The following is a 23,277-nucleotide window of genomic DNA, read 5'->3' as shown; positions in this document are numbered from 1 at the left end:
AATTCACAACAAATTAAATTAAATGTTCCATAATCTGAAAATGTTCAGCTCTGTATAAAACTGATTTGTGTGCTATTAAGTTGTTGTTATGCACATGCATTTATTCTAAGGAGTCAGTGCAGTTCATTACAGAAGAGAAGCAAACAGTTGTTTGTTAAATGAGGACAACTGTCTGAACGTTTCATTACAGACAAGGATTACTCAGATATGAAATGGATTGGGTTTTATCAGATATGCACCCAATGCTTCCAGGAGTAGATACTCCCATTAAACGGAATGAATCTCATGGATTTGCGTCTGTGTTGTTCATTCAAATTCACGATCCTCCACGAGTACTCGCGTGTCCTACATCTCTCCCTGACCCCGCCTGCTCTGGCCAATAGGGTCCGCCCCAGACTCCGTGTGAGTGGGTAACAGCAGTATTTATGTGTGTTTCGGCATCTTTTGATCAGTGACTGTCGGTCATCCCACAGAATTCACTGCATAGGATGGAATAATGTAGATCCTAGATGCAAAGCAATAGTCGGTGCTTGGACTAATTGGCAGCAGCCACGACCAACGAAAAGCTGACCGGGAGTCAAAAGAACCTCGGGAACATCTCCGGAGCTTTTTTGTCAAGACAAACAAGTTCTTTGTATTCCCTATAGAGCTCAAGTGTGCAAAGCTGGATCGATAGGACTGGAATGTGGCTGTGTCGCCGGAGATTAGACAGTCGGACGAGCGAAGCCGAAGCACGGGACCGGGATCTGGGAGAAGCAGGATGCTGAACCGCGGTCAGGGTGAGCGCAAATGGCCACGTCTGGACACTTTTTTCAGAATATGATCATCAGTCGCGGCGTTGGTTTATACACGTTGACACTGTCGTTTATGCAAAAGACGCGTCATTGCAAATGGCTGTAGTATGGGGGATTTGTTTAGCGTGTTATGAACGCGATCATATCAAGAAAATGATGTCGTGGCCTACTTCGCTCGCGATGTAGGCTATCATCTGCACTTTCCAGATGAGTTTAAGCATGAGATTTTGTAGTCCACTTACAAGATCTTATGTTATGACATGGTTTACCGCAGTCCGTCTCTGTGTATAGACTCTATTCATTGACGCGCAATAACGCACGGAAATCTCCATGCATGTGTTCATACCTGCAGGTAAAGTGAACATGACTTCTGTTTACATGCAGTATTGGACATCGACGTGCCAGACGAGACACGACTTGCCACATACACACACTCATACAAACAAACTTGAGTGCGACAGCCTCATGAACTTGGAAAGCCTTTTCGTTATTTGTTGGATGTGGTGTTATGAAATTGATGATATTTTAGGACATCACGATATTAAAAAATGTATTGCTCCAGAGAATATAAGGGAGAGTTGAGAGATATCATCACACACTTTTCTTTCGCATTTGAAAGCGAAAACTACTTAATTTAGTTAAGTTAATAGAAGAACATTAATAAAATCTATTTATGGCACTATTTTTGTTGGCCTCCTCACTTTACAGCTTTTTTACACAAGTGCCAGAAGGTTTGCACAGTACCGTAGCTTAACAGGTTTCTTGAAGCATTTTGGCGACATTGCCTAAGTTCTTCTGGATTTAGTCTGTCTCAGTTTGTTCTGTTTCTTCAAGTTATTCCAGACAGACTGATGATGGTGACATCAGATCTCTTTGTGAAGCACCGGCTGCTTTCAGGCTCCTTGTGCAAAAAAAATCTCACTGGATTATTAAATTTAAATACCTAAACTAATGTTTGGAAATGTAAACTTAAATTTACAACTGACACACTACAACAAAACAGAAATAACTGACTTAAAACCATATTTTGTTGGTGAAAATACTAGTGGCCTAAGACTTTTGCACAGTACTGTATATGTATACATTGCAAACAGTAGGACCAGTGTAGTCTGAAATTATTATTATAATAATTTTTTACAGTATATGGATCTTTAGAATACTTGATTCTGTTTTTGTTTTTTGCCACATTTCCCGGTAACATTTTTCTGAATAATGACCGCTATTCAAAAAGTGAAATGAGAGCTTGTATCATTAAATTCCTTACAGTTCTCTTTATCAAATTTCATCATATCAGGGATTTTTCCCAAAGAAGTCTCCGTGATCTTGCTCAGTGTCCTGTGCTGTACACGTGTACACCTTGATCTCCAGAAGAACATGGTTGTGTCGCTAGTGCCTTATAATGATGTCATGTTCACTATTTTTTGCATCATCTTATCACCATGTCCTCAGGTTCTTTGTTTGGTCTGATCCCATCAGTGTTCCCACGCATTGCAGACTTTGTTGGTGCACACTAGGAAACGCATACCAAAACATACCATATCAAGTCTGTTCATCAACAACAACACACATGCAAACTGGCATTTGTCTTTCTAAACCGTCTGTTACATTCTCACATTCATTGTGGTGATCCAAGAAATAAAATAGTAGACTTTTGCTTTAAGTAGTTGATGACTGCCAGCATGTGTGCTGCTGACAGTTTTATTCACGTGTAATTTGGCCTATATGCTTTCCGGATGTTTCCCAGAATTGGCACGTCACCCATCGATTGCAGTGGTACAGTGTAGCAGCAGTGGCACAGTACAAATGATGCCCTCAGGGCAGGCCCCATCATTTGTCCTGCATGTCAGCACGCACGTAGAATCTGTTAATTCATCATGTTTGGAGAGACTGTTCCTGTTGAGACCACATCACATTTAACAGAGCTATCATGGGACACCAACAGATTTAAGTGTGTATGATTGGAACTTGTGATTGCTATGCTTAGGTTACTATGATTAGCACCTGGTATATTATCAATTATGCTTTGGTCTGCTCTGCTGTTAAATGTTAGTATAATTAATGTTGATAAATGATTCAGTTATATTGATTTGGCCTGCCAATACGGACATCAGATGCTGCTCCATCTGAACGCACGTGATGGAGATTTACTAATAATCATGGAACCGGCTTTACTGACAAGATGCGCATGACAATTGCATGCGATTTATTGTGCAGCCCTACTTATAAAAAAGTTTTGCCAAAGCAAACTTTCCAGAAAAGTTCACTTTATCTGGTAAACACTTTAGAACTAGTCTGCTAAAAAAAAGTGTTTCAAGTCAAAATTGCACAGATTTCGCAACAGGTTTTCCAGTAGATTTGCCTATTTGCAATACTTTTACTTTTACCTTTTCAAAGATTGGAAGCATTTAACCAAAACATATGTTGCTCATGTAACAGTTGTTTGTACCATCATAATTTGATGCATATTGCTGCAGATGTTGATGTGGTTTAGCTCTGTTTACGCTCGCTCAACTTCCATGAACACAGAAACAGAGAAAAGTATTTTCCCCAAATGCACTGTATGATGAACAGACAGATCCATTGTCCGGCAGCCCTCTAGCTGGTTGGTCACATCTGAGTCTTTCCTCCTCACTTGTGTGTGCCACATGGGGATCCCTTTGTTCCTTGTGCAAATCACCCAAAGACTTGCATTCTTTTGATGTCAACCAACAAATATGTGACTCACAGCACATCTTATATTGGGAAAACACAGTTTTCAAGTTAAATTTAAGCATAAAATGCGATCTGACAACAAAGGAAAAATGAACTCATTGCTTTGTTTTAGGTAGTCCCAATCAGTTTGAATGTTTATCCCAATGTTATGTAACAGTCGTATTGGTTGCAGAACAGATTATGTGGTTATTTCTGCGGGTTAGTGAAATGGTTACTCAAGGATTTGTGTACTTCGCATTACAGGGTAATAATGAAAAAATGGTGGAGTGAAATGTATGAATGGTGTGTGCAGCGCAGTCACAGGTGGTTTGGTGGAGCCATTTCATAAACTCTGAAAGAACACAACAGAAGAGAGCTGGAAAGACTGAGAGGTGCTATGGAGCTGGCGCTGAAGAAAAGACAAAAGCCTACAGAGAGGGTGGAGGGCGGTGAGGTCATAATACTAATAATCTACTCAACACAAGCCACATGTGCTGCAGAATCTTATTAAATACCAGTGTGCACAAACACACTTGTTGAACTAGGATCTCACTTGCATCTCTGGAGCTAGTTTGTTCATTCCAAATAGTCGTTCATGAAATAATTGTATGGACATGGGTAGGCAGCATGTAATTTGATGCAAATCAAAAAACAAGGCTTTGTGGGATGAAAGTACAGTCAGTTTCAAAAGTTGTTCTGTTGAGAATCTTACAGTAGATTATTCTGGCCAATAGAACATTGAAAATTGGTGAACTTAAAGGAATCGTTTACCCAAAATTTTAAATTCAGTCATTGTTTATTTACCCTAACCATCATTTAGCTATTCCAAAAAATATATAGAGTATATATAAAATATATAATAATAGAAATTAAATTTGGTGGTCACCAAAAATATTCAGAATATCTTCTTTTGTGTTCCACAGAAGAAGAAATGCATACATGTTTGAAAACTTGACATTATGTTAATGACATTATATTATGTCGCTTTAAGACATCAAAACTCTACTGATATAGAGTCCATAATGTCTATTCTTTATAGCCTTGTTTTGATTTGTGTTACAATTTGTATAACAGAAATATTGTGTCTCCTATTGTGATGCTTTTCTTGGCAAGTATCAAATTATTATTCACGTCCTTTTTCCTGCTATATGTTATTATTTGGCGTGCAATAAAATAACCTGTAATGGAACAGAATAATTCAGATTGGATGGAAAACCTTAAATAAACTGGATGCGTCAGGGATCTGATGTCCTTGTGTTTATTAGAGCAATAGCATTCCCATCTAAGGCCTGTCATCACTGATCAACTCTGTTTACTGCAAAACTCTTCCCTAGCTGGCTGTGATATCCAGTGGTCTGAGCAATGCCATAACGTATTTGTGTTGAGTTGTTGTAGAACAGCACCAAAAGCTGTTGTTTAGCTCTCTGTCAGAGGCAGAGCCAAGCATTGTAGTGAAACCTGTTGTCGTAATCTGAGGAAAGCCTGTTTTTTTTTTCCGTGTCAGGTAGATTTCATGTGTGTGGAATCTGTAACCTCACCCTGTTGGCCTGGAATAATCCGGTTTAATCCTTTTAGTATTGCCTCTGGACATTCGTTTGACGACCAGATATTAAATTTAACTCAATGTCCATCATTGTTACTTTTAAGGATAAAGTAGCCATCAAAATGGACACATTTTTGGGCCTTGATAACCACGAATCAGTACAAAGAAAATGCATAAAATGCAAACTTCTTATAATATTATCAACATATTTTCAAGTGATTCCAGCTAGGGATGTCAACGATTAATCGATGATCGATTAATTGTCGATAAGAGATGCAATCGATTAAGGCTATCGATGGTCGGTTAACCGATTCAATGTTGGGCTGTGTGCGGCTCATGCGCACTCAACACGTGCGAGCGGCTGTGAGTGATGGTGACGATATATAAAAGCATCATCATTCATTCACAATGTACAAATTAAGCTTTTAATGTGATTTAAACTTTAAAGTACATTAAAATAGAAACAACATAAAAGTTCTTCAACATTAAATGCAATAGAAATGTAGTTACTAATCATTTCATCAGATAACTGTTTTATATCGTGCGCTTTGCAGGGCTGCGGGACACAGTGACAGGACAGGTAGTCTATTCATTCCTACAACTTGTTAATTCATTCCTACGAATTATTAATGTGGCAATTGTCCATGTTTCATAAATTTGGTCCCCTAAATAACCCATGATTTAAGTGAAATAAGGGAAAAAATTAATAAATCGAACGAATTCTTAATTCATGAAATCTTTAATTTCCCTTCCCATGTTTACCACAGTAAGAGATGCGAAAACAGTTATTAAAAGCGAAGGATAATAAAATAAACCTGGGAAATTAGAGGGTTAGACTATGAAGATTTAGGAAAAGAAACAATGCCTAAATATACTGAATTTGTGGAAATTCGTGACCAACCGGCAAACCAGAACAAAGCCGCGTAAATGAAGACTATGGGGTCCAAAAGCATGGTCGCGATCTAACATTTTCCAGTTAACCTATTATTCCTCTAATAAACAAAGCTTTTATACCACACTTGTCATAATCAGATCTTATCATTTCTAAATAAATAATTGCTGGATTCAAAACATCGATTAATAGGCGCTGTGACCGACACATTCCTGGAGCATTCACTGCTGTCACTAAACGATGACGCCGAGCATCGTTCACAAGTTTCTGCATGGACCTGACTAGGGCACAGGTTCTAAGCCCTGGGACAAAATGGGATGCTTTAAGGAAAATGTATAGCCTACTAAGTAATAGGCCCAAAATAAAAATAACAATTTGTTTTCATGTTATTTTTTTTTTTTTTTTTTAAATCGGCTATGCGAAATATATCCGACTTAAATAGGCTAATTAAGATTAACAGATTTAAAACAGAAGTGTGGGCGCGTTTTTGCTCATATGGATCATCTTTTCCGTCTATATGCGAATGCGTGTTAAGTACAAGCCTAGTTTACATTATAAATAATAGTTTAACATTCAAATACATTGCGAATATGGAAACATTTCGATTTGTGCCGAATGAGACATGAGCAATAACCTCCAAATAAATCTAGCCAAAGCCGCGCTCGCTCAACCTCGTCTGCACGCATGCACTGTCACGATCTAATGCGCTGTATGCCGGATTTTTAAAAATCTGACATTTTCTAGGACAGAATCCAGCAGGATCAAATTAATGTGAGCAACAGTGTTTTGGTCAACCCGTTCTCATCAGTCTGCGTATAAATAACACGACTTTACACTTTCTATTTGCGTGTAATGCATACTATGGAAGGCCAAAAGGGTCAAATTCACGTGAATTTTAACGCGTCAACAACACGTTAAATACGTGTATTTCAGGCGTAAACAACACGTATTTAACGCGTTAAATACGTGTTGTTTACGCCTGAAATACACGTATTTAACGTGTTGTTGACGCGTTAAAATTCACGTGAATTTGACCCTTTTGGCCTTCCATAGTATACGCCAAATGCCATTTTTGCGTGCATATGATACGCCAATCCTTCCCATTAATTTCGGTGGAGAGCAGATGCGTCCAAATAAGACGCATCATCTTCAGCGGCAGTGACGTCACCAGCGAGGCTCGTTCAGTTCACCTGATGCGCGTACACAGCGCAGTCACACGCGCTCCACATTTCGGATAATTTTATACAATAATGTCAGTTGAAAACATTGCAATTGTGCTTTAAAATACAACAACGAGCACCACAAAACCATTTAAAGAGGCGCGTTCAGCGTTCTCCGTGCGGGATTGGAAACTGTCAACAAAGTAAAATGACCTCAAAAGTATGGCGCAATCTCTTCATTTTATCAAATGATCATAATCGCATCTATTCATTTTATAATCCTGCTACTAGCATTGTATTCAGACTAAAACCTCTTTAATTCAAGTGAGAAAGCGTTTTGTGTGTGTGTGTGGCTTTTGCACATCCTGTCATACCGCTGACTGCGTGCCTGCAATAGACGCATTTTGCAGTATTATGGTTAACGATTAATCGATCGTTAATTTAAACGACGATCGATCATGGAAATAATCGAAATTTGACATCCCTAATTCCAGCCCACATTAAGCATTTGTTTTGCATGTGACCTCTCTTTTTCAACTGTAGTTGGCCTCACGTGAACATCCCTGTTGGTACGTTTACAACTCTGACGCCAGAGGAAACTGAATTCAAGCCAGAAGTGACAAGGTTTCTGTAATGACAGATTGTTTTCATTACCAGTGGTAGTTCAATGAGTGAAAGTTAAAAGAAAAGGTACGTGCTAGTCGTCTGGGTTTGTTTTTTGTTTGTTAGTTTTTTTTGGGGTGGGGTGGGGGGGGGGGTGTTATTTCATTTTTTATCTCTTTTTTTCAGATAGTTTATTTTTTATTTTTATTGTTTTACTATTTACATCTGTGGCTTTTGCTTTGAAGCTGTCTTTGTTGTTTTGATGCAATGTGTTTCCTGTAGACTGAACCATATGGTGTCAAGAGTATGACCTCACTGGAGCCTTGCGTGCTGCGAGGCCCAGAGTTTGGTGATTTGAAGCTGCAGCAGGAGTTTCATTTCCGTGTCATACAGAGAGAAAAGTTGTTGTTGTAAAAATAAGTTCTTGTCCACGTTTATGCATTTTGGTCAGATTTGTAAAACAAAGTCTAAAAAGTTGTGAAATGTTTCATCTGACTCCATTTTCTAGTTCTCCGCACAACCAGACTGTGGGTTCCTTTCACCTTACATCAGCAGATACTGCAGGCAGAATGAACAGAATGAGCAGTGCATGACTGATCCATTATGAAGGAGTTTTGTAAGAAAGGGTTCCATCTCTTACTCTTCCCCACACACATTCACTCTCCCTCTAATCAATTCTTCTATTCCTTTCTCAGTTTCTACACTATTTAAAAATCACCTCTCTCTTGTTTTGCTCATTGCTTTTCATCAATATCCTTTTTTATTCCATTCTCTCTATTCTCTACCAGGCTTTCTTCTGCTGGCTGTGTTCCAGGCTCACCCACTCATACACACACACACATACACATTCACTCACACCGATCTTTTCCGGAGTGGAATTCTGTTACTCCACACTGGGTGTTTGGCAGTGTCCAAACCGCAATGGGATGAGAGAAAAACAGCCCCTGCAGGGTTTGGACGAGACGGCAGACTATTTTAGTCGCAGGCTGTGCCAAAGAGCACCTTCCGATTCATGAAAATAGGAAAATCTGCTAGTGGTGGATTATCATAATGATGGTGGTGTTTTGTGTGTAAATGAGACCGTCCTTCCATGTCTGTGCAAATACCATACAGAATGTTTGTAGTGTTTTTAAATTGATTAAAACTGAGAAAATGTGAATGTTTGTGTAAGGAAAAGATAAAGACATGGGGTGTATTTTTTGGCATCTTCGTTTGGATATGATTGAAGCTGGACAGATGCTGTTCTGACATTTTGCAACACATCAGGACCAGCTCACAGTACTGGAACAAAACAGAGTGCGAGTTCAGGAAGTATGCATTTCATGAGGACAAACTGGATAGAAAGTTGGAAGAGAAACCACTCTAGGGGCTAGATAAGATATACAATAAGAGAAAACTATGGTGACGCATCAGCCTAGAACCCTGTGCTCCGATGAACATACACACTGTTCAACCCATCAGCCAAATTATACAGGAACTGAATGCTTTCCAAACACGACACTGCCTAAAGCACGCACACACATACTCACAATATAATCTGTAGCCAATGCATGCTGACACTACTGTAGGTGGGTTACTTCATAGATGATTGGTGTTGGGTGTGGGTGACTAAGGGAGTCGTGAGAGGACGTAGCCCACAGACAAGGCCCTGCTGCTGAGTAAGACAGGACAGCTTGTAGGGGGTGTAGCAGGTGGAGCTGGATATGCTCCTACAGTCAAATACCACTCACATAGTGCCATTCATTCAGTACATCATCAAACACGTACAAAAAAAAAAAAATGAATGCGAGAATCAGTCTGGAATCAGTTGACTTTTGGTTTTCAATGGGGACATATTCCAGTATTGACTGCTATTATTTTACAAATAAAATGATCATATTTTGATAATATTGTTAATAATACAGTGACAGTAACTTATCTGATTGACACTCTCTCGACACTCTCTCTCTCTGCCCTGTTAAACTGATAGGATTTAAAAACTATGATGGTTAAGCTGTGCAATAAATCCGCGAATCACATTCGTCAAGGGCCGGGGAGCAGCTGGCCCGTACAGTTAATGAATAACGGATCAACTACGACAGTCTACTTCGCACATCCTGCGATGTGACTATTGTGGATTCCTACATCGCGATATCGATGCTTAAACGTCACATTGTGCAGCCCTAGTCTGGCGCTTCTGACTCACAGTCTGTAAGAACATTTACATATTTAAAGAATTAGCCACTGACGATGCAAACATGAGTTTTGAGCAGTGTAGAGTGGCACTTATTGTTTGACGTTTCGCAGATCACAAATGCAGACATGGTTTTTATGTTTACATGGCACAATACTCAATGGGGAAGTCTTTCACTTTCACACTTTCACTTTCAATGCGTAAAAAGACAGTATAAGTCATTATAATCAGTAATTATGTCCCAACTGGATGCAACAAATGCCTTCTTTTTAATATTTTTTATTGGTTTTGTCTCGTTGCGCAGGCACATCATCACAGTATGGTAAGGGGCGTAACCTTTTGTCACACACTTGAGTAATTCAGTCAATCACAATGAAAGCTGGCCAATCAGCGTTGTGTTTCGGAAAGGCGGGACATAGAGGAGCAACAATAATGTACAGTACGTGGAAAATAATGTGATTGTTGAACCTTAAACTGCATTAACACATTGCATTACACTAAATACACAATGTTCTTTTTAGCAACGCCATATGACCCCTATAAAAGGATAGTCAATTAAAGCAGTGGTTCCCAACCATGTTCCTGGATGCCCCCCAACGCTTCACATTTTGCATCTCTCCTTTGTCTGACACTCCCAATTCAGGTCTTGGAGTATCTACTAATGAGCTGATGATCTGAATCAATTTCTGTCATCATTTACTCACCCTCAAGTTCTAATCTATGTGAGTTTCTTTCTTCTGTGGAACATAAGACAGTGTTTTAAAAATGTGGGTAACAGACCATTACTGGTCCCCATTGACAAAAATACAATGGAAATCATTGGAGTCCAACAACAGTTTGGTTATCAACATTCTTCAAAACATCTTATTTAGTGTTCAGCAAAAGAAAGAAATTTATGGAGGTTGGAACAGCTTGAGGGTTAGTAAATGACAGAATTTGCATTTTATGTGACCTATCCCTTAAGTACAATTTTCCAACTGTATCTTTAAGAGTTAATAAACTCTGCATGGCAATGTAGTTCACACTGTCACTCATCAGAAAAGAGCTAGCTACTGAATAGGCACTGATTTGAGATGTGAGAAATATGTAAATGTATGCATGGTTTTAATGTCAGTAACGTGACAAATTCCAAATGACAAATTTTTGTTGCTTAGTTTTCATAAATGGCCTTTGCAGACTATAGAGGGAGTGAATTGTGAATATTGTCATTTGAGTGTATCGGCAGAGTATATGAAAGTCTTATATATCAAAGAAGCTATATAGAATTTTTTTTTTTTTTTTTTTTTTCACAAAATGTTCCCTTTTAACATTTTCTTTTCTGTGTTAAGTTTATAGGTTGGATCAGTTTACAAGAGTTCAATGGATCACAAAACTCACAGTTCAGATCATATTACTTTTTTGAATCACAGAGCAGAATGTTTTTCACATCAGCAAGGGAAAAAATATTTCAGTGGAACTTTGCTTTCCATTTATAACTTAAATCTAAGTACTAAGTACACTCTGAATGTGCAAATTGAAATCTTTTTTGCCTCTTCTCGTGCTGGAATGGTTTAAAATCGCTTTGAGTGTGTAAATATGTACAAATGGTCAACTTTAACATTTTAATGTTAAATGTTGCATCTCCTCTCCCTGTTGCATGTTACACTTTTTTTTTTTACTGTAAAGACAACTATTTCAGTTCACCAGAAAAATGATGGGAATGGAAGGGACAACAAACAAAACAAAGAGATTTAATCTAATTTGAGTGCTCATTTTTAACAGACAGTGGTGTAAGATAAATTGAATGGTTGTTTGAATGTGTTATCTAATAGAATTGACTGGGTGGCCAATGATGAACCAGCGGATGATGAATCATATAGTGTTTGTCAGTAATCTGATTATGTTGTTGCTCATAGGACAGATAAATACAGTGTGAATGTGAGCGGTAACTCGAAGTGAGTTAAGGTGAGAAACAAATGCACACAGGTGTCCAAATCCACTAAAACACCTCCAGGGAATGAAGATGGGGAACCGCTAAGCCTCTCAATTTAAGTGGAAAGAAGTGCAAGTTGAGGAAAACGACCGCAGATGGAAGTAATTAATGAGCTTTACAGCAAGGAAGGAAGAACCAAATACAGTGGGAGGCTAGGAGCTCAGAAAATAGAAGGCAAACAGAGACAATGGGATAAATCGAAGCCAGACAAACCTAACAGCTGTGTCAGATTAGGTTACCATAGTTACAAGTGTCCAACCCACTGGCTAACAACAGGCGGGGCAAGACTCTCCAGAGGTCATGATATCAGCATGACCAGTAAAGAGGTGTTGTCTATTTGAATATGGTCATCCCTGTGACCTCAGGTAACCTCTGTAAAGTGACAGATTCAGAATTCACAGCAGTTTAACTCATTTCACCGTCACCAGAGACCAGTGGAAGAATTGAGATAACTCTGCGGTTTGTTTTTAGCTTTGCACTAGAGAAATAAATCTGTCTGTTTGTCTAAATCCCTAAAGATATAAGTCTCTTGTGCAGGGCTCTAGAGTCTAGACTAACATTTTGCACTGGTGCACCTAACTTTTTTTCACTTTTTTTTTAATCACTGTCCATATAGGCAATATTGACTTGTAGCCTAAATGATTAATTAACAATCTGGTCTACTTAATGTTCTTTATTTAAAGAACAATTCTACAAGAAAGGTAACTTACTGAAAAAGTGTTGGTGCTTAAATTGTTTCACTGAGCTGAAATTTACATTTAAATTTAGTCATTTAGGAGACGCTTTTATCCAAAGCGACTTACAAATGAGAACAATGGAAGCAGTCAAAAACATATATAAGTGCTATAACAAATTTTGAAGAGAATAATCGACCATTATGATATTTGTCATAATTGAGCAGCCCTAAATGGTAATATTGTAAGTATTATTGCAGTTTAAAATTACTGTGTTCTGTTTAAAATTAAAAAGAAATCTGTTATGTCAAAGCTGAATTTAGCAGCCATTACTCCAGTCTACAGTGTCACATGATGCTGATTCAGTGCTCACGTAAAAATTTTTAAATTAATATCAATAGGGATGGGTGATATGACAAAAAAAAAAATCTTATATCACAATACGAGTAAAAAAAAATAAAAAATGTTTTGCTACCATATAAATTGTGTAATTCTTGTCACCAGTGTCAATAACAATAAAAAGAAAATCCTAAAAAAAAAAACAACAACCTCTAACTCACTGAGGACAGGTGAACAATCAGCGATTAAATTGGAATAAGAAATGAATTACTATAGGACAAAAAGTACAGTATAACAAATAAATAAAAAAAAGCTCCATACATAGTAGCTATAAAGTAAATGTATGAAAACACTGCATATTCTTCACTGTGTAAATTAAATGTAGATTTCTTATTAAAGTTACAAAAGTGATTTAGTCTAGAGAAGTGTGAGATTGTCTCTCTTTTGTTGTGATTAGCATGAATGACAGACAGCAGGAATATTAGACTGCTGTCACTTTAAGAGCTGCCCGGATCGGATATGCTGTTACACATGTGTTTTCTTTCTCTGCTTACATGTTCATGAAGATAATAGCAAAGATGGGCATTTTTACCCATGCATACAAGTGTGTATGTTTAACTGTTCAAGGCATATAAAGCTAAGTTCTCTTTTGTTAAATGCATTTCAGTGACTTAAAATCACTTGTTTTTAAACCGCAATACTTAAAAACACGTACATGTACATATGTTTTTCTGGATATTCTGATGCATAGAAAGTTCAGAAGAACATAAAATGGAAATGTTTTAAAATGATTGTGAAAAGGGTTTACTGTCACTTTTGATAAATTCAGTGCATCCTTGCTGAATAAAATTGCTTATTACTTTGCGTTAAAAAAAAGCCAGTCTACTAAATAAAACATAAAATCTGTCTTCCCCAAACAATTTCCCATATGTTAGTCTCTATCTTCTCATATCAGACTTTGACTGTCACTTACCTAAACTAGTGGCTTGTTGTGTGCTAAGATGTGCATGTTTGGGAATAATTTAGGTTAGTGTGTAGGAGAGCAGTAGTGTATGTTTGTGTAAGCATGAATGAGGGTATGGAGGTCATTGGTCAGTTTATTTTAGTTCCTTAGGTTGAGATGATGACGATACAGCAACACTTAGAAGAGCCCACAAGCTAGAATGCCTCCAATTGGCTCCTGGTCTGTTGCTATGGAGGGGGAGGCTGCCTTTCTATTGGTTAATACCACCTTCCCCCGAGCTGGTAAGCTTTGCATCTTTTCATTGTTATGGTCACAGACAGGAAGTGGAAGGTCATTTATTGTTAGACATCTGACTGCATAGGTGCTCTATTGATGTTTAATGATGAAAACATGGGTCTCTTTTCTCTCTGTGCCGGATTGCAGTTTGGTTTGGCAGGGATTCTCTGCCACGTGGGGGTTGACTTAAACTGAGCTTTGATTATCCCTAAGTTAAATATAATTACTAAGGCATGTGTTTTGTATGACAAAGCTGGGGAGAAAATAGGGAGGGAGGGTAACCAAATGAACAATGTTCTCACGTTCAACTCAGACTGTCTTCAGGGGAATTATGGTGTAGGGATATACAGCACTACAGTTTCATAATCTACTCCTCAGTGGGTTTTCAGAATGACTAGTTGGCTTGTCTGTCTTAAGGAAACCCTGTATAATTAAGTTGGTTTAGGGCCATGCCCACCAGATCAGGCGAGTTTCATAGAATGTGTTTTTGCATTCAGAAACAGCACAGATGTAAATAACACTGCGAAGAACTGAAGTTGTCTGGCTGAGCTCGGTAGTAAACAGTGCCAGAACAATTGCACAGCTGCCAGAGGAGACATGGCCATTGATTAGATTGCTATCATTTAGCAAAAGAAGACCTGACCGCAGAACAGTTATTAGGCATCCTTAAGCACACAATGATCCACAACTATGTGACAGAGGAGAAGGGCATGATTGAACAAGCAATGCAGTTGAGGAAGTGAGTGGGGGGAGATAAAGAAAGAGAGAGAATGAAGAGTAAAGTAGTGAATAAATGGAATGCAAACTTCTATGAGTGAGTTATGGCTTTATATATCAGTAGTGTCATTTGTTTCATAAAGGTAGCCTTACATGACCCAAAATCGCTTCCAAAGATCAGATCAAATTGTTAAGTTCAAGGGAAAGTTTAAACAAAAAAAGCAAGGGAGAAAAGGAAAACAAGAACATGGGAGTCTCTCACCTCCTCTTTGTTTTGGATTGCGGGTGGAGTAAATATAAATCTAAACCTGTCAAACCTGAATACTGTGCTAGAAATAGGCCTGGCTAATTGTTGTACAAGGGAATTTTTTTTTAAGTTTAATTTAATATATTTCTAAACCAAATCTGTTTTTGGATATAATATCCAAAAATGTAAAATATCATTCAGTAATTTATTAACATGTGGATATACAGTATAAATCTTTTCCTATTTACCTGCATACATCACATAAATCAGTATGTGCAATTTTAGAAACTGTCACTGGGGCAGTATCTTTTAAAAAAGTACAATTTTGTGAAGGTGCTACAGTGTACACTATATATATATTATATATATATATATATATATATATATATATATATATATATATATATATATATATATATATATATATATACATTTAAGGTGCAAAAGTGAACCCTTTAGGTATAAAAGTGTACCTTTTGAAATGGTACTGCACCAGTGACAGCTTCTGTGCCTTTTTTCCAGTGTACTGTAATCTTAGCTGCATAATTCTTTATATCATAACATGTAAACTTTATGATCACACAGCTCTTTGTATCAAGTTGGATATATTTTATATCCAGCCTTCTATATAGGTATTTCCAACTTTAGACTTATACATACAGTATATTTTTGTAGGGAAATATATACTATATCGATGATCTCAACTGTTTGAGTTCTTGTATTCTATATTCTCTTCCAGCTTTAATCTGCTAACTTTTAAATGAAGATAAGGTATTTTTAACATTTTTGATTTTCTGTAAAGCTGCTTTTGAATTTGCAACTTCTAGTCTTCCAATATTATGTTTTTGTGAGCTAAGGTGTTATATAACATTTATTTTCTTCTCTTTTACAGGTAGATTCATGTGGATGCGAGGTGTACCCTGATTTCCCAGCCTCTCCCCCTTCCCTCAGTCACCCCCTCCCTGCAACCTGTTCACTCCATCCAGCACACTACGCTCACCATGACGTCCACCTTGCAGACCCTAGCCTTTAAGCTGGCCCCTCCCTCAAGAGAAGCTGGACCGGAGCAGTTGGAACCTTGTAATGACGGCACGGGGCGACGTTATGAGGTGGTCCCCTCAGTGGTCTGCTCTATGTGCTGTCTCTTCGGAATAATCTATTGCTTCTTTGGTGAGTTGAGATTTCATGTTTACTTATGCATCACCATAACGCAATATTTGTATTACCTGAAAAAAAAATTATGTTATTATTTTTATAGGCAAAAACTTTTACCCCCGGTCTCTCATTATTGGAATTATTCAGGGTCAGGGTTATGATGATGGTTTTAAATTCAGTCTGTTTCTGTGTCTTTTTGCCCGCTTTTGAATATTTCATGAGGTTCTAAATAAGGTCATGGCTTGTATAACTGCACTTCTGCAGTCTATTTTAGACAAACTGTGTAATAGGGATACATAAGATATCAGTTCTTTATTGTTATCAGCTATACTGGATTTGAATTTTATTTTAGAAGTATTGGTCAGTATTGAATATTTGAATTTGCATGCTAATTTCCTCTATTTTAGATCACCTTTGCTGTCATCTAATGCTTGCTTAAAGTTAACATTTAAAGATGATTTAATTTAATAAAACTGTTATCCCTGTAAAGGGTTATCATATTTGATGTATGAAATTTAAAGGCCTCTTTTTTTAATAACATGATTTGTATCGAAACTTGTTTCTACTACATGCCTTCTGCTCACTTATTGATACTTTAGACTTTTTAGTGAGTAAAACATTCATTTTTATAATGTACATTGTAATATTGTGATGCCTAAATTCATCTGTAGCATTTAAAATGAATTTTATTTATTTACTTTTTTAGGTATTTTATATTAGTTTAATATTTATATAGACAACATTGTATAGAATTTGTATATCTTCCATAGCATAAAAATAATAATTGGCTTGTCTGTATGGATTGTCAGCCAGAAATAATATGGGTACATCTCTTCTGGCTTTCCCTCACATTTGTGCATCTCCCTGTAAAAAAGTTTTATGATGGTAGAGCTGGAAATATTATACATGAAATGTATAATCCTAAGTGAAATTGAAAAGTCAATTTTCCATATTGAAAGAGTTGGAATGTGTTGAACTGTTTAGAAACTAGGCAGAATCGTGGTCTCACAATATAGAGCTATTCTTGAGCTGTGAAATCAGCCACTCTGTGCATTTCTGGTGTTTATCTCTAGCTATTTTTATCTTTTTCTTTTCCCTCCTTCACTCTTTCTGGCATTTTTTCACTCAGTTCTCACCTTCTGTTCTTTCTCTGTTTTGCAGGTTACCGCTGTTTTAAGGCTGTCCTCTTCCTCACGGGGCTCATGTTTGGTTCTGTAATTATCTTCCTGCTCTGTTACAAGGAGCGAGTGTTGGACACGCAGCTGAGCATTGAGGCCAGCGTGGGCATTGGCCTGGGCATCGGCACCCTGTGTGGCCTAGTGACCATGTTGGTACGCAGCGTTGGGCTTTTCATGGTGGGGCTGCTCCTGGGCCTGCTGGTGGGCATCGGGACCCTGATAGGAATGGAGGAGCTGTCGTCCAACCCCCCGCGGTCAGTATGGGTGCCCCTGGGCGTCCTGCTGGGCCTGGGCATGCTGTTCGCCGTCCTCACTTTGCAGTGGCAGAGATGCTTCACCACCCTCTCCACGGCCGTGTTTGGGGCTGCAGTGATAGTTGTGGCTACGGATTATTTCGTAGAGCTATTCGCGCTGGTGAGGTACATTTACGAGCGGGTGAAAACGGGCCCCCGGGAGCCGGTGTGCTGGACGACGTGGGTGGTCCTGGGAGCCTGGCCTGCCCTCGCCCTGCTGGGTGTTTTGGTGCAATGGAGAGTGACGGCAGAGGGCTACTCCCACACAAAGGGTGAGTCAGGGACAGACAAAGTGTTGTTTGGAATATATGACACACACTGTTCTTGTGGATTTACTATACCGGAGAGGGAGAGAAGGTTGGATGAATGTGCGCAGCACAGCAGATGGTTCCTGTCTGTTGGTGTGCTCTCAGGCCTGTGTGAATGATGATCATCACAGAAACGTCATGCAGAGCAGAGTATCAGTTCATGGAGAGGCTCTCCCTGTCTCTCTGTCTGTTTTCAATACAGTAGAGTTGTGTTCACTGAATGGTTTATAATGTCTTAAAGAAAGAGTTCACCCAAACATGAAAGTTTGGCAATATTTCATTCTCACGGCATTCCAAAACTGTATGATTTCCTTTCTTCCAAGGAACACATGAGATGTTTAATAGAACATGCAAAGAATTATTTTGAAAGTGAATGAGAACAGATATTTCAAACTCCAAACATGACAGTAAAAGTACCATAAAAGTGGTAAAATCCATGTAAGGGCAGAATGATTAATTGAAAAAATGTATTGTAATGCGTCTTAGTGTGATTATGAATTAGTAAAGGCTTCAATTTAATTAGATTAATATATGCACGGCAGACTTAATGCAAAGTGTGGCACTGTGTTTCTTTACACACATGCGGTTTATGATCCAGTGTTTCAGGAGCATTTATAAAGAGAAGAAGCTGGCATGAAATGGATTTGTTTTTTTTTTAACACGTTATAGATCTTATTGTGGAAGGTTCATTCATTGCAAATATTTAATTTTCACCTTTTACACCTTAAATCAAAATGTCATAAATGTACCTTCTAGTGAAAATTTCCCTCCTTCAGTCTGATGATGTATGCAGGACTTAAATCATTTAGTCCACTTAAACTCGCCACTGCAAGCTCGTATTCAGCTGCATCCACTTTCAAATCCATGTCTCAAAATCCTATCAACAATCAATCAATGCATACAACCAAGTCTTGCCTACTGTTTTCTTTGTTGATGGTCCGTTACTCACATGTGCATCATGATACAGGAGAAAAGTTCTGTCGCTATTTCAGTTTTATCTCATCTTTATGTGATCCCAGTAGCTATCCAACAAAATAAAAGCTTGATGGTTTAACATTTGAACAGTTGTACTGGGGACATTTTTTTTTGTAGTAGTAGTATGGTAATAGTGAAATAGTATTTATTATTTTGTTTCGAAGTATATTTAATTATTATTACATGATATATAAAGCTTATGTGGCTATGTAAATGCATATGTAGGATTTTAAAGAGTATGCATGAGAGAAGAACGGATCACTAAAGTAAAGGAAGTGTGGAGGAAGCCGCTAACTGGAAGGTCCATGTCACCATCCTTTTTTTTTTTTTTATGCAAGTCATAAATGTACATGGATAATTAGTTTAGATTTTGTACAGACAGAACATACAATGTCCAATATGTATGTTTCTGTTATGTAATGTGCTTTCTCTCTTTCTCAGTGATGATCAGTCGCCAGCAGCGGCGAGTTCAGCTTATGCGTATACGTCAGAAGGAGGAGAGGAGGGAGAGCGGCAGGAAGAAAAAGAGGAAGCAGCCGCAGAACGCACACCACACACATGCCGCCAAAGCCCTGCACCCAGAGCCCGCCTACCGCAGGAAACCCAACCCTATACGACGCTTTGATGGAGATGTGCTTTCTCCTGTGAGTCCACACACCAACCTACACATATATTGCAGAGCAGGGTGGAACTTAAAGGGATAGTTCACCAAAAAATGAAAATTTTATGTTTATCTGCTTACCCCCAGGGCATCCAAGATGTAGGTGACTTTGTTTCTTCAGTAGAATACAATGAGATTTTTAACTCAAACTTTTGCAGTCTATCAGTCTTGTAATGGATGTGAATGCGAATCACAGCTAAAATGTACAATAAAACAAAAAAAAGCATACACAAAACCAAATTAAACCCTGCAACTCATGACAATACATTGATATGTAAAGACACGAAATGATCCATATGTGCAAGAAACTGAACAGTATTTATATTGTTTTTTATCTCTGATGCACTGCAATGCCTGAACTGTCTAAACTGTACTGAGCACGCATCCTCGACACAGCCTGCGGTTAGATATATTCTTCTTCTTCTTGCTTTACGGCTGATTGCAGACTTATAAGTGCATTACCGCCACCTATCTCTCAAATGGACCATTGACTAGGGGTGTGCATACAAAACTTCATTAAGTGGTAAAAACTAGGGGTGCTCCGATCACGATCGGCCGATCGTTATGCGCATCTCATCAGTAAAGCTGGTTTTCTAATCAGCGGTTAATTCCATCAGGTGCGTGATTTCACATAGAGCAGCTGTTACTAAACAGAGCCGTTGTTAATAGAGAAGATGCGCAAATCCACTTCATTTTCAGCGTTTTTTGGTTCATCTTCTCAGTTAACAATGGCACCCCTAGTAAAAACCATGTCTCCCGATATATTGCACATCTTATGATCCTATCTAAAAAATGAAAATAATTTTTGATAAAAAAATGTATGTAAAAAATATTTTAATGACACGGTTTTGGCGGTTATAGAGTTCTGATGACGGTGTTCAACTATAACCTCCGGTCTCACAGTTATATACTAACCGTCACACCCCTACCATTGACACTCTTATCTACAGTCTCAATTGGGAGTGTCAAGGGTCCATTTGAGAGATAGGTGGCAGTAATTCACATGTAAGTCTGCGATCTGTCGTAAAGCAAGAATAATTCAGTTTTTGGGTGAACTATCCCTTTAATGGGAAAGTGACAAAAACGCTGCCAAAACTTAAAATGTTACTACAAATAATGTCCCTGTAAAGAATTCCTTGATGTTTTTATTAAAACTTTTTTTAGCCTAATTACTTTTCTAATTATCTGGATGGAGATTTTCTTTAACCCTTTGATGACAATAACACCATAATGATAACTCTAAGCAGGTCCTTGGCTTTTACAGTCACACCAGTGTGATTAGAACATTTAGTACGTCACATGATCAACTACTAAATTCAAATCTGCTTTTGTGCTTTGACTGGCACTGAGACAGAAAGACTTGCTTAGCACTTGTGATTTATAACAACCGTTCAGTGTTTTCAACCACATATTTGTGTGTAATTTATTCCTGTTATGGAAAAGCTGAATATAGTCTTTAGCGACACTCCACTGTTCAGAGTCACATGATTGTTCCGAAATTATTCCTATATGCTAATTTGGTGCTCAAGAAACATTGCTTATTATTATCAATGTTGAAAACCATGATGCACTACCATTCAAAAACTAAAAAAACCTAAAGAAAGTACTTTTATTCAGCAAGAACCTGATAAATTAATCACAAATGAGGGTAAAGACACTTATAATGTTACAAAAAATATATATATTTTGGGAGAAGTTGATCAATTTAGCTGAAATCTGATTCTATGCATTTTAACATAAACTAATAGGATTTTGAACATGTTATTGAAAGTTAAAAATACCTTTTAAACATTGAAAATTTGTGACAGAAATGAACTTCCATTGAATTCTGACGTTCTGAAATGAAGCCATATTAAATCATAATTACTGTAGTCTTATCATAACTTTAATTTTGTAAAACATTTTGTCCTACAAAGCTGGAAAAACTCTCTGAAAGACATGCATTTACTAACAAAAGTAACTTTGGTCTTGTTTAATAATGTAGTAATTTTATTAAATTTCATTTATGTGTTTTTCTTTCTGGCAGAGCTACATCCAGAGTTTTCGGGAACGACAGGTGGATGGACGTGCTTATCCAGCGGGTGGGCTGATGGCTGCCGGTCACACAAGTGTGGATATGGACTATGACTGTGGATCCAGGGTCCCTCTCACTTCTGGGGTCGGACCACATGTTCGGGTCTGACCACACTCACTTCTTCACAACCCCCCTCTCCCTCCCCCCTTACACACACTTTCATTCGGTGCTGACCTGACCCTGGGTCCCGCACGCACAGAGACTTGGGTCTCCTCACCATTCAGAACTGAACAATGAAAGCACTTAATAATACTGGATGCATCATTGCGAGACCATGGTTGTATTAAAGAGCTGCTTTCACAAACATAATTACACTAACACACTTTACCTGAACATGTGCCTGAGACGTGGCATTCTGTTCACCTAATACAGAAACCATTATGAGATGGTCAAAAAAAAAATCAATCTGGGCTCCATTCTGTCAAATTATTTTTAAAAAACGTCTGTGGTGAATTAGTGTGTTGCCCGTTCATCAATGTTTCCCGATATTGCATTTCTGTTTGTGACAAATTCATCAGTTGGTGCTGAATCTAGTCTTTGTACTACAACGCTGACTGCCATTTTGAAGTCAGCCGTTCCTCCTCTCATAGTAAAGTCTGTGGATTCCACCAGCCAGTGTCTGTATTGTGAGATCCCGCATTCCGGCCCAGGACTGTACCAAATAACCATTGAGCAGGGTTGCCTTCGAGACACCACTATGAAACTCTCTCAGGAGAATCCAACTCCTTAGCCTCGTTTCAGAAAGGCTGTAGGGCAAAGAGCCATATTACTGCTGATCAGAGCCACCTGGTCCACTCTGGGATGCAGAGCTGAACGCCTGGTGATGTAAAGAACGAGGACAAGATGGAGGAAATGAGCGAAGATGATACTCAGGGACAGTGGAATGTTTTGAAGTACTGGGGGAAGAACTATACATGTACATGGACGCAGAATAATGATGCAAAAACAATAGATTGGTCCCCTCGGAGGCGAGAGCAACGGATGGCACCATGAGCGTTCAGTTACTGCTGTGTATAAAACTAGCTTTGCAAGTGAACATATAGAGTGTCCAGGAAGACATGATGGTTGAGGAGTAAACGTCCTTCTTAAAAGATCCCCACAATCCTTTGGGGCAAACTGCATGACATAAGCACCCCCATTTTCCTTTCCACAATACGTTTTCAGGCCCATCTCCACACAGACAATTGAAATGAGCAGTTTCTGGCATGGTGTCTCTCATTTTCTTTTCATTCATGTTTTGTACATAAAATGCACATGTAGTATATTCGTTTCAACATGGCCTCTCATATTTATTAGATAATTCATTGTTTTTCAAGGGATCCCGGGTCCCGACAGGTGAACGGATGGTGGTATTTATTAGTTTGTTTGTTTGTTCAGTTTTACATGCATAGTCATAGTTTCTTTATAACTTACCGTCTGATAACAGAGTGTAGTCTTAAAAGACAGAAAGTCTTAATGCAATGAAACCTTTGACAATCTGACATCATAATTTTTGTTTTTGGACACTGTACAACAGCATGTGTTTGTATGGGCCTGATTATTATGGTAAACTTTGTGAATTCACTGTGTCTCTTGTGATCTGTGATTC

General features: G+C 38.3%; 1 protein-coding gene across 1 annotated transcript; it reads left to right on the top strand.

Moving 5' to 3' along the window:
• Nucleotides 1–372: 372 nt before the first annotated feature.
• tmem198b (transmembrane protein 198b) lies at nt 373–23,252 on the top strand. Its single transcript, XM_052559463.1, has 5 exons — nt 373–779; nt 15,938–16,215; nt 17,362–17,943; nt 19,396–19,598; nt 21,642–23,252. Exons 2-5 carry the CDS (start codon nt 16,047–16,049, stop codon nt 21,795–21,797), a joined length of 1,110 nt encoding a protein of 369 aa, XP_052415423.1. The 5' UTR covers nt 373–779; nt 15,938–16,046; the 3' UTR covers nt 21,798–23,252.
• The last annotated feature ends 25 nt before the right edge of the window (nt 23,253–23,277 follow it).

The sequence above is a fragment of the Carassius gibelio genome, chromosome B6 (genome assembly GCF_023724105.1).
Source record: "Carassius gibelio isolate Cgi1373 ecotype wild population from Czech Republic chromosome B6, carGib1.2-hapl.c, whole genome shotgun sequence".
NCBI lineage: Eukaryota > Metazoa > Chordata > Actinopteri > Cypriniformes > Cyprinidae > Carassius > Carassius gibelio.
The sequence above is the reverse complement of the archived record's forward strand: the minus strand, read 5'-3'. Positions and strand labels throughout refer to the sequence as shown.